Source organism: Geotrypetes seraphini, chromosome 2 (genome assembly GCF_902459505.1).
Source record: "Geotrypetes seraphini chromosome 2, aGeoSer1.1, whole genome shotgun sequence".
NCBI classification, from domain to species: domain Eukaryota; kingdom Metazoa; phylum Chordata; class Amphibia; order Gymnophiona; family Dermophiidae; genus Geotrypetes; species Geotrypetes seraphini.
Genome location: NC_047085.1, coordinates 20,656,523 through 20,668,846, shown reverse-complemented (window position 1 = coordinate 20,668,846; position 12,324 = coordinate 20,656,523). Strand labels below are relative to the sequence as shown.

At 49.2% G+C, this 12,324-nt stretch overlaps 1 protein-coding gene across 2 annotated transcripts in view; it reads right to left on the bottom strand.

The window, feature by feature from the left end:
* PTP4A3 (protein tyrosine phosphatase 4A3) overlaps window positions 1-12,324 on the bottom strand; it is a 224,017-nt gene that overhangs the window by 49,861 nt on the left and 161,832 nt on the right. For both annotated transcript variants that reach the window (XM_033933157.1, XM_033933158.1), the window contains exon 5: window positions 8,779-8,909. In XM_033933157.1, coding sequence (XP_033789048.1) covers window positions 8,779-8,909 — 131 coding nt within the window. The remainder of the gene's footprint in view (window positions 1-8,778; window positions 8,910-12,324) is intronic.

Here is a 12,324-nt window from a genome sequence, read left to right as displayed (position 1 = left end):
AGTCGCCCGCCCCGACTCTCCTCTGGCCACCCCGACTCTTCTTTCGCCCGCCCCGACTCTCCTCTCCCCCTTGAAGTCCTGTCCCCACCCTGAAAGCCTGATGCCCCCCCCCCCCCCGACGTCCGATTCATCCCCCCCCGCAGGACCGCTCGCACCCCCACCCCGAAGGACCGCTCGCACGCACCCCCCACCCTGAAGGACCGCTCGCACCCCCACAGCCTCCCGACCCCCCCCCATCATGTAGAAGCTCCTACCGGTGTCCTGCTGCTTCCCCTCTTGCCCCGCCGACTCCCCAACACGATCAGGGCAAGAGGGAGCTCAAGCCCTCTTGCCCCAGCCAACCGCGGCACCCCCGACACGATCGGGGTAAGAGGGAGCTCAAGCCCTCTTGCCCCAGCCAACCTTGGCACCCCCGACACGATCGGGGCAAGAGGGAGCTCAAGCCCTCTTGCCCCCCCGACTCCCCGACACGATCGGGGCAAAAGGGAGCCCAAGCCCTCTTGCCCCGCCGACTCCCCAACTCCCCGACAATATCGGGCCAGGAGGGAGCCCAAGTCCTCCTGGCCCTGGTGAACCCCCCCCTAGTTGTTCGGGCCAGGAGGGAGCCCAAATCCTCCTGGCCACGGCGACCCCCTACCCCCACCCCACACTACATTACGGGTAGGAGGGATCCCAGGCCCTCCTGCCCTCGACGCAAACCCCCCTACCCCCAACGACCGCCCCCCCAAGAACCTCCGACCGCCCCCCCAGCCGACCCGCGACCCCCCTGGCCGACCCCCACCCCCCATCCCCGTACCTTTCTGTAGTTGGCCGGACAGACGGGAGCCAAACCCGCCTGTCCGGCAGGCAGCCAACAACGGAATGAGGCCGGATTGGCCCATCCGTCCCAAAGCTCCGCCTACTGGTGGGGCCTAAGGCGCCTGGGCCAATCAGAATAGGCCCGGGAGCCTTAGGTCCCTCCTGGGGGCGGGGCCTGAGGCACATGGTCGGGTTGGGCCCATGTGCCTCAGGCCCCGCCCCCAGGAGGGACCTAAGGCTCCCAGGCCTATTCTGATTGGCCCAGGCGCCTTAGGCCCCACCAGTAGGCGGAGCTTTGGGACGGATGGGCCAATCCGGCCTCATTCCGTCATTGGCTGCCTGCCGGACAGGCGGGTTTGGCTCCCGTCTGTCCGGCCAACTACAGAAAGGTACGGGGGTGGGGGGTGTCGTGGGGGGTCGGCCAGGGGGGTCGCGGGTCGGCTGGGGGGGGCGGTCGGAGGTCCTTGGGGGGGGCGGTCGTTGGGGGGAGGGGGATTTGCGTCGAGGGCAGGAGGGCCTGGGATCCCTCCTGCCCGTAATGTAGTGCGGGGTGGGGTTAGGGGGTCGCCGTGGCCAGGAGGGTTTGGGCTCCCTCCTGGCCCCTAACAACTAGCGGGGGGGGGGGGGTCGCCAGGGCCAGGAGGACTTGGGCTCCCTCCTGGCCCGATATTGTCGGGGAGTTGGGGAATCGGCGGGGCAAGAGGGCTTGGGCTCCTTTTTGCCCCGATCATGTCGGGGAGTCGGGGGGGCAAGAGGGCTTGAGCTCCCTCTTGCCCCGATCGTGTCGGGGGTGCCGCGGTTGGCTGGGGCAAGAGGGCTTGAGCTCCCTCTTGCCCCGATCGTGTCGGGGAGTCGGCGGTCCTTCGGGGTGGGGGTGCGGGTGCGTGCGAGCGGTCCTGCGGGGGGTGAATCGGACGTCGGGGGGGGGAACTATGTAAAAAAAAATTTTGTACAACGCGCTCACGCGTATACCGCGCAAGGGTATGCACGGTTTGTAAAAACACGTATAACGCATGCGTTATATGCGTGAAAATACGGTATATAAGTAGGATGATTATGGTATAAACATTTCTGTATTGAAAACAATCTCAGAAAACACTCCTCTGTATTGTAACACCTTTACAAAAGCTCAGGAATTGTAACACCATTGCAGAAGCTCATGTAAAGTGCTCTGAATAGACTCCCCAGTCATTAATCGCGATATAGAAGCTTTCAATAGACAATAAACCCAAATAACACCTGGTTCCACCAATGACCTGGAGATTCAATACCAGTGTTCCGGCATAAATCCGTTATTCAATATCCGGGGTGTCAAATTAGCTACCAGGGTTCATCACTTACAAAAAAAAAAGAAAAAAGCACACCGGCTATTGTGAATACTGACTTGTACATGTTTAAATATATTCTTATCCCAGCAGTTTCTTCCGGTTCTTTTGGGCTTCTAAGCTGGATCCAGAAATTTTCCCCCCTTTTTGTAAATATTAATTATCCTCTCCCAATTCCCACTCAACACAATTTCCCTAGTTGGAAGGTGTAGCCACATTCTTTTCTGTATGAATCATGGAAACTAACACACAGGCTGGGGGCTCAATCTATTTTCCAGCTCAAGGTGTCTTCCCAAATCACACCGAGCAGGAAAAAAAAAAAAAGAAGACCTCTCCAATGATAGAAGCCTCTCTTCCTCTTTCGCTTGGAAATTTCCATGGAAAAAATTCCATTGCCTCTCCCCTCAGAAAACTTGCCGAATGTGCGAATGGAAACTTTTTGGGGTTAACATTCCAGAACACCTAATGGCTTCCTTCCTGATGACATCCTCAATTAGTATCTTTAGAAAATTGGCTACCCAACGGACTGGAGCCAGAGCAGCAGGACAGCCGAAGGGTGGTAGAGTCCGAGATTGAAATCGCATGGAAAGGAATTGCTAGGTCAAGAGAAGTACGAGTGTCAAATCTAGGTAATCAGTCTTCCTGTGTAGTTCATTAACTTAAAACGGGAAGAGAGGATATTCAATTTTTACATAAGAAATAATAATAATAATAGCTTTATTTACATCCCGTCATACCTTTCCAGTTCAAGACAGTATACAATAAGAGATGCTGTAAGGACAGCGAGGTCACATCAGTTAGATTAGGAAAGATGTGGAAGACAGTTGATGGAGCGGGGTGGTAGGGTAGGAAGAAGGAGCGTATAAGAAGAGGTGAGAGATGAGCGGAATTGAAGGATCAGATAAATTTGACGAATAAGTGGGTTTTCTGAGATTTTCTGAATGAATGGTATGTTGGTGCGTTCGGGATTAGGTCACTTAAGGTGTTGTTCCAAATCCCTGCTTGAAAGCAGAGTGTCCTGTTGAGGAATCTTCTGAGTTTTCCTCCTTTGGGAGAAGGAAATGTGAACAGTACTGTTTTGCGAGAGAGGCGGAGTTTGCCCTGTAGGGTGAGATGTTTCAGGAGGTAGGTGGGTGCGGTGCCGAAGTGGGTCTTGAAGCAAAGGCAGCCAAATGTGAAGATTATTCTGGCCTCAATAGGTAGCCCGTGAAGTTTCTTGTAGTACGGAGTGATGTGGTCGGATTTTTTCAAGCTAAAGATTAGTCGGATGGCTGTGTTCTGGATGAGTCTCAGTTTCTTGTTGTTTTTTTTTTGTTTTTTTTTTTGTGAGATCCTAGGTAGATTACGTTGCATAGGAATGGGCAGTTGTCTCACAGGAATGTCATTTGGTGATACGAGTACAAGCTATGACCCCGGTTATATAAATGGCTCCTAAAACGTAGGCAGAGTAGTGTGGCACTTAAGCGCGATTCTATAAAAGACACATTTTATAGAACCACGCTTAGCGGTATCTAAAGTAGGTTTACGCGTCGACAGGTGCTCTAACTTCCTGTTTATGCCAGGGTTTTCTTGGCCTAAATGAGTGTGCTAAGTCCAAAACAGGGGCCTATATAACAGACACGTCCACAGTCTACTCCATAACCACACGTACTTTCTGGTAGGCGCCTACCGACATCAATTACAAGCTGCTAATTGATAATTATTGCACCAAGTAAGCCTTTTAATTAACTTAGGCGCCAAGATCGGCTAGCTGCACTGATCTATGGGGCCTACCTTTAGGCGTCATTTATAGAATCAGGGTCGGTCTATCAGGGCAAGGAGCGGATAGCGTAGCTGGTTTTAAGAAAGGTTTGGACAAGATCCTGGAGAAAAGTCCATAGTCCGATATTGAGAAAGACATGGGGGAAGCCACTGCTTGTCCTGCATTGGAATATTGCTACACCTTGGGTTTTGGCCAGGTACTAGTGACCTGAATTGGTCACCATGAGAATAGGCTACTGGACTTGATGGACCGTTGGTCTGACCCAGTAAGGCTATTCTTATGTTCTTAACACTACAGAGCGCTCATTTTGGGGGCGTTCTATGTGATTCAAGGACTTTGGAACATGATTGGCCAATGTATGGCCTGTGTTTTAGAATATACAGGTGAAAGGATCCCCCTGAGCAAATGTTATTAGGCAAAGCAGGGGCTTTCGGGGGAGAAAGATAAAGGGAGGACTCTTATGGTTTTGCAAAATATGCCTCGGTACGTGGAAATGCATCCTGCAATCTTGGACTTCATTGGAGTTGCCAACCTACTGGAAATGGAGGAAGCAACTCCATTTGCTAGTTACACAAGAGGCAAGAGATACTAGAGGCTCCCTCAGTTGCAAAAGAACCCCCAAAAACAATTTTTTTGGGGGTTCTTTTGCATACAACAAACGCAAGGAAGTACTTTTTCACACAGAGGGTGGTGGACACATGGAACACCCTTCCGGAGGCCGTGATAAGAAATAGCACAGTACAGGGTTTCAAGGATGACCTGGATAGGTTCCTGGAAGACAAAGGGATTGAGGGGTACAGATAAGAGCAGTGGAAGGTTTAGAGATAACTGTAGAGGTAGGCAATAAAATTAGTCAGGGACCGCTGACCAGGCAATATGCCTGATGGGCCGCCGCGTGAGCGGACCGCTGGGCTGGATGGACCTCTGGTCTGCCCCGGCGGAGGCGACTACTTATGTACTTATGTACAATCGCTACACCCAAAAAGGGAGAAGCTTCATTTTGAACACTTTATATCAATTACTGTAGTGTTGATGTTGACTTGTAGAAGATGCCTTGCTTTGATGTTAATGTTTGGGGAGGGGGAAGGGAAGGGGAGATAGAATCTAGAGGGTCTTAAGGGCCAACGCCTTCTAGAGTTCTTTGCTAGAAGTTGGTTTATTGGGGGAGGAGGATGGCTTGGGGAGATAATACTGGAAGAGCTGGGATTGGAGACTGTAAAGTTTGCGAATGGAATTTGCATAATTTGCTAATGTAGGAATTAAAGAAAACATTGTTTGAATAAAAATTGAACTAAAAGAAAAAGTGCGCTGTTTCCACATAGTGCACATTCCTTCCTGATAGTACACACATTTGTACACTTGCAAGATGGTTAGCAGTGAGGTGCAGTGGTTAAAGCTACAGCCTCAGCTCCTTGTGACCCTGGGCAAGTCACTTAATCCCCCCATTGCCCCAGGTACATTAGAGCCCACCAGGACAGCCAAAGAAAAATGCTTGAGTAACTGAATAAATTCATGTAAACCGTTCTGAGCTCCCCTGGGAGAACAGTATAGAAAACTGAATAAATAAATAGTGTGAAAAGCATCAGCCTCTGATAGCCAGAGCTGATATTGTGACATCATAATGCCTCATTCCACCAATGCCTAAGAGCCAACCTCATCAGTGATGTCACAATGGCTCGATTGTCCTTTACTTGGCTCATTTTACTACATTTTGATGTCTATAGTGGCACAGTGGTTAAAGCTACAGCCTCAGCACTCTGAGGTTGGGGGTTCAAAACCCACACTGCTCCTTGTGACCCTGGGCAAGTCACTTAATCTTCCCACTGCCCACCAGGACAGACAGGGAAAAACGCTTGAGTACCTGAATAAATTCATGTAAACAATTCTGAGCTCCCTTGGGAAAATGGTACAGAAAATTGAATCAATAAATAATCCTGGGAAAGAAAGGCCCCGATATTCCAAATCTTGCTGTGGAAGTAAGACTGGTTGTAGTCAGTCTTTCTTACAAGTTAGCTCAGCTAATTACACTAGCAACCACTGAGAATCCTATGCAAATGCATTCCAAAGAGCTCATTAGTATTTTAATGAACATTACGTTTAATGCACCAGAGGGATCACCCATCATTCAGCGGTCAAAGTTTTCTGGCAGGTCTGGAGCTGTCGATAGCTTAAATAGGAGCTGCCTATGTGTGCTCTATGTGCGTGTGTGTCCCTCTACGCCTAACAGCTGCATCCTGACCATAGGCATGGGACACACATGCACACAAAAAATGCACATCAGCTGTGTCCAACCCACCCCCCCAAAAAAAACTCCAGCAATCGCAGCACTGTGCTGTACTGGGCCTGGGCAGAAGAGCTGCCCCTAACGCTCAGCTCTCGCGCGCAGGCGCCAGGCCCGGTTCCTCCCCCTTTCACCACGTTAATCGGCACAAACAGTGTGCACGCTCTCTCCGGGATTCTACAAGGGTCACTCAAATTTGGGCATGTTCGCGGAACGTAATTGGTTAACGAGCACTTAACAAGCACTAGTTGGACGTTATCAATTATTGGGGTTAATTGGCACCAATTAGTCCACATCTACCTGTTCACTCTTCTTCCCTAGGCCGAGGGTGGGTTGGGGCATTCTGAAAATTGGGATGCAGCGTTACAGAATACCGGAGATGTGCGCCCAACTTGTACACCTGGTTTCAACAGGCCAACACCCTTGGGCCTGTGGTTGGGTGAGGAACTGGCCATTTCACGCTACTCTGTAAAAGACGCACAGCTGGGAGGGCCCTTTACAGAACGGCGTCAAAGGTCGATTTTTTCACTACCATTTACTGAATCTGGCCCCAAATGCACAAACTGACCCCCCTCCCCCCCAAAAAAAAAAAACAAAAATCTTTTGGGTGCCCAATCTCTAAGAACAGAATAAATCTAATGCTTGTGAAGCACAAAATAAGATATAGTGACAGCAGCTACCTCTCTAATTAATGGGCAGAGGGGACGTATTTAGGAGGTGGCCCAACTGCAGGGCTTCAGCTCAATGGATGATGCAAACCAACAGCTCTCTCCCTCCCCAAGTACCTGGATATATTTAAAAAATACGCTTAGCTCTCGAAAGCCATTTAGCTACTGTTAAGGGATTGTTCAATTATAAAGAACACTAGTCTTTAAGCCCGTTACATTAGCGGGTGCTAGAATACTGTTCACCCTCTATGTTGCCCCTTCCATTCACTGCCCTCTCTTCTCTTTCCATCTCTCTGTCCCATATGGCCTCTCTCCATCTCCTCCTTCCTTTTGCCTTGGTCTGGCATACCTTCCTCCTTCCCTCCAAGCCATTCTCTCCCCCTCTGCTCCCTTTCCTCATTTAACTACTTCATTGGGCAGCAGCAGCATTCACAATTCATTGCTGTTGCTGGCTTCAGGTCTTTCTCTCTGGCCGGTCCTGTCTTCATGAAAACAGGAAGTAGGCAGGACCGGCCAGAGAGGAAGGCCTGAAGCCAGCAACAGCAGCGAATTGTAAACGCTGCTGCTGCCTGAAGCACCCGAGGCAGACGCTTCTCTCCCCTCCCGGCCCAACCCCCGCTGACTCTGCGACCCTCCCGGCGAGATGACTTTAATATCAAACCTCCCTCCAGCGTTGGCAGCCGCAGCACGCTAAACAGGCTGCTTCTGCTTTATTCTGCCGTTGAGTTTCTTTGTCGCGTCACTGATGACGTCATCAGTGACGCGGCAAAGGGACTCAACTGCAGGAGAAAGCCCGAAGCAGCCTGTTTAACGTGTAGCGAGTGCCAACGATGGAGGGAGGTTTGTACCGGTGCAGAAGCGATATGTCTCTCCCCCTCCAGTACCTGTGCAGTAGCTGCGGCGCATCCTCCCATGGTGGTGGTGTTGGTGGGGGTGGGGGGGTTTGCACAGTGGGAGCCGGGTGAGAGCGGCGATCTCCAGTTGGGGGTTTTTTTTTAAAAAGTTGAAAGCCGGCGCTGCAGCTCCTCTCTCGATCCTGGTGCAGTTCGTGAGGAAGGCCGCCGCAGCTGTGTAATTTTTTTTTTATTATTTGAAAGCCGCCGCGAGCAAGTGGTGACGTAAAACCCGCGCATGCGCAATTGTGTTTTCGCGACGGATCAGGGAACACGATTTTTTTTAGTGCGCATGCGCAGCCTAGCATTTATTATATTAGATAAGAATTGCCATACTGGGACAGACTGAAGGTCCATCAAGCCCAGTAACCCATTCCCAACAGTGGTCAACCCAAGTCCCAAGTACCTAGCTAGATCCCAAGTCGTAAAACAGATTTTATGCTGCTTATCCTAGGAACAAGCGGTGATTTTCCCCCAAACCATCTCAATAATGACCTATGGACTTCTCTTTTAGGAAATTATCTAAACTTTTTTTAAACCCTGCTAAGCTGATTTTACCACATTCTCCGGTAACGAATTCTAGAGTTTAATTACAAGTTCCATGAGTAATGATGGACAACTGGTTTATTATAGTCTGATGCTGGCGCCTAACTTTAGGCAGACTTTATAGAATCAGGGCCTTTGGACCCACAAATGCTTATCACTGAACTCAAGCAGGTGATAACATTTACTGGGACCCTTGGGTCAAGGTAAGTTTAGCAGCCTTTAATGAATAGGGTGACAATAGCTAATGAGATCACCATCATCCTGCTTACATAATCTGTATGTGCTTGCACCCTACCTTAGCAAGCAAGTGCGTGCTCATACTCGCAAAAGCTTTCAGCTGTGCTAATCGGCCAAACTTTAGTGTACACACTAACACAGGCACATGCTCACTATTAGCACCCAATCGTAAACCAGTGTCTATGTCGCTGCCTCAAACATGGCTGCTCCCAGGAGCTCAGAGATGCAGCAGCTTTTCGGTTTTTTATTTAAGTTCATGAAAACCTACCGTCCAAGCCCTGCTACACAATGCACTGCTACACAACATCCGGGATCTTCACAGAACTTAGTTTTCAGTAAATTCAGCCAGTCTTCAACAATTTTGCTTGGCGGTGGTGCTCCATCGTCAAAGGGCCAGTCCTGACAACAGTGGGAAAGAGAAAAACAGTGATATAGGGCATGCATGTTTGCCATTCAACAAGTGGGGAGTCTACAGAGCTGTGAAAGGAAGGGCAGATTAGCGGGCAGAAATTACCGTATTTTCACGCAAATAACGCGCACGTTATACACAATTTTACAAACCGTGCATAACCATGCGCGTTTTTACAACTTTTTTTTTTACATAGTTCCCCCCCCCGACGTCCGATTCACCCCGCAAGACCGCTCGCACCCCCACCCGGAAGGACCGCTCTCACTCGCATCCCCACCCCGAAGGACCGCTCGCACCCCTACAGCCTTCCGACCCCCCCCCATCATGGAGAAGCTCCTACCGTTGTCCTGCTGCTTCCTCTTCTAGCGGTCCCGGCCCTTCTGTGAGCCCTGCATCTGCACTGCTTCCTCTCCGGCGGTCCCGCCCTTTCTCTGACGTCTGACATCAGAGAAAGGGCGGGACCACCGGAAGAGGAAGCAGTGCAGACGCAGGGCTCACAGAAGGGCCGGGACCGCCGGCAGAGGAAGCAGCAGGACAACGGTAGGAGCTTCTCCATGATAGGGGGGGGGTTCGGGAGGCTGTGGGGGTGCGAGCGGTCCTTCCGGGTGGGGGTGCGAACGGTCCTGCGGGGGGGAGGGGGGTGAATCGGACGTCGGGGGGGGGGGCATCAGGCTTTCAGGGTGGGGACAGGACTTCAAGGGGGAGAGGAGAGTTGGGGCGGGTGATGGAAGAGTCGGGGCGGCATGCGCGGTATACGGGTGTGCATGGTATATAAAGATTTCTTTACATAAATTACAGTTTCCCGCGCGCTATACCCGTGTGCGAGTTTTACACGGGTGCGCGGTATATGAGTGAAAATACGGTAGGCCTCCAACACTCTCATTGAAAGGTTGTTCCATATAGGTATCATTTTTTTTGAAAGAATCTTTTTCAGTCCCATACTTGGCCAGAGCTTCCTTTACATTAAAGAAAAGCTCGTTTCTTGAGTGTCCAATGAGAGAGATCATCATTCCCTTCTCTCTTCCCTCCCCCTCCAACACCATCTAACACATGTCCATCTTTTTGTGACAAGCTACAGTAAATTTGTTCCATCTTCAGAAAACAATCTCCCTCCTTTTTTAAACTCCTTGCCAATTTCCTTTAACATTCTTTGTCAGCGGATTCTTGATTCTTTCAAATCAAATTTCTGCGCTGCCTGCTCTACTGAAACAAATAATCTCTCTTCCAGTTCTACCTTAAAGACCATTTTTCTCTTCTTCCTCGACAGGGCTATAAACTTCCTGAAAACGAAGCACCGGCCAAAGTTTTAGGAAGCAAATACAACAATATTTGCTCGCCTTTTCCTGGGGGCACAGGTCAAGATGGTGTCAGGCATGAAGTGGTGGTTGCAACAAGCTTCGCTGTTTTGGGGGGTTTGGCTTTGCTTTGATATATTTTGGGTTTCGGCCCTCGACCTGACTGGCCTAAGATCCATGGCTTCTTTTTGTCAACCTGGAGGAGCATGCAGAGGAAAGCAAGACTGCACAGGTAAACAGAGACCTCTCTATGACCTCAGAAATGCCTTTCCCCAGCAGTTCCCGAGATTTTCCCGATCGAGATACTATTTTTCCAAGACATGGAGAATACACTACTTCTATAGCCTTTACTGTGGAATATTAGGAGGATAGGCCTGGTATATATCAGCAGAACATCACAATGAATGCTGGTCTCCAGGAGTGCGCTGCCGGTGTTTGTGGTATGCAGTGGTCAGTGTAGATGACCCCACAGAGTGAAGAGGAATCCATTAGGAAAGCAGACGCCTGCCTTTCTGAGTTTAGCATTCTCTCACTAGGGGATTTCATGAGACTATTTTACCTATGCGTAATATCATTGGAGACAACAGTGAACAAGAGATTTGATCAAGATATGAGACCTAATTAAAGCTATAGGACCGGGTGAACCATCAGGAACAGTGTCTCATCTTAACAAGTTAGAAGTACTGTACATTTCTCTGTTTTTTCTATCATCTATACTTAGGGATCATCTTGTGATTCATAGAAGACTAGCTGATGCCCTGGCGTTGCACGGGTATTTAATTATAGCAATAACACTGTAAATAGATTCAAATAAAGATACTTTATAGTGGTGAATGAAATTATTTTTTTACAGCTTTATAAAAAGTACAATATTCAAATTATAATGTGAAATATTTGACAAAATGAATACAATACAACTAACACAAAACTTGATTATAAACAACATTTTTAGTTTCACCTCCAGGAGCAAGAACATATAAATTCTTGGGTGAACCCACCCTTGAGCAAGCAACATAGAGTTGTCCATGGGAAAAACAGGGGGATCTTAAATCCACTCTACAGTATGTAATAGTCTGTCCCTGTGATTTGTTGATTGTGATAGAGAATGCAAGTCTCACTGGAATTTGCAATCTCTTAAACTGAAAAGGAAGATGTGTTGCAAGTTTCGTTCAAATCGGGCAAGCCGTCTTTGCGTTGGCAGCTTTTTACATTTTTTCCATTGACATGAATGGGTGAAATCTGAATTTCTGTTTGTAGCTCCGCCCACGTGTGCAGGTGGGCCGCGAGACCCCCAGAACATATCACCCCAGGTAGTGAGGGATCAGCCATACCAAGTTTCGTTCAAATCGGGCAAGCCGTTTTTGCGTTGGCAGCTTTTTACATTTTTTCCATTGACATGAATGGATGAAATCTGATTTTCAGTTTGTAGCTCCGCCCACGTGTGCAGGTGGGCCGCGAGACCCCCAGAACATATCACCCTAGGTAGTGAGGGATCAGCATACCAAGTTTCGTTCAAATCGGGCAAGCCGTTTTTGCGTTGGCAGCTTTTTACATTTTTTCCATTGACATGAATGGGTGAAATCTGATTTTCTGTTTGTAGCTCCGCCCACGTGTGGAGGTGGGCCGCGAGACCCCCAGAACATATCACCCCAGGTAGTGAGGGATCTGCATACCAAGTTTCGTTCAAATCGGGCAAGCCGTTTTTGCGTTGGCAGCTTTTTACATTTTTTCCATTGACATGAATGGGTGAAATCTGATTTTCTGTTTGTAGCTCCGCCCACGTGTGCAGGTGGGCCGCGAGACCCCCAGAACATATCACCCCAGGTAGTGAGGGATCTGCATACCAAGTTTCGTTCAAATCGGTCAAGCCGTTTTTGAATTACTGTGAGAATGGCAGCTTTTTACATTTTTTCCATTGACATGAATGGGTGAAATAAGATTTTCTGTTTGTAGCTCCGCCCACGTGTGCAGGTGGGCCGCGAGACCCCCAGAACATATCATCCCAGGTAGTGAGTGATCAGCATACCAAGTTTCGTTCAAATCGGTCAAGCCGTTTTTGCGTGATCGCGGCACATACACACACACATACATACATACACACATACATACC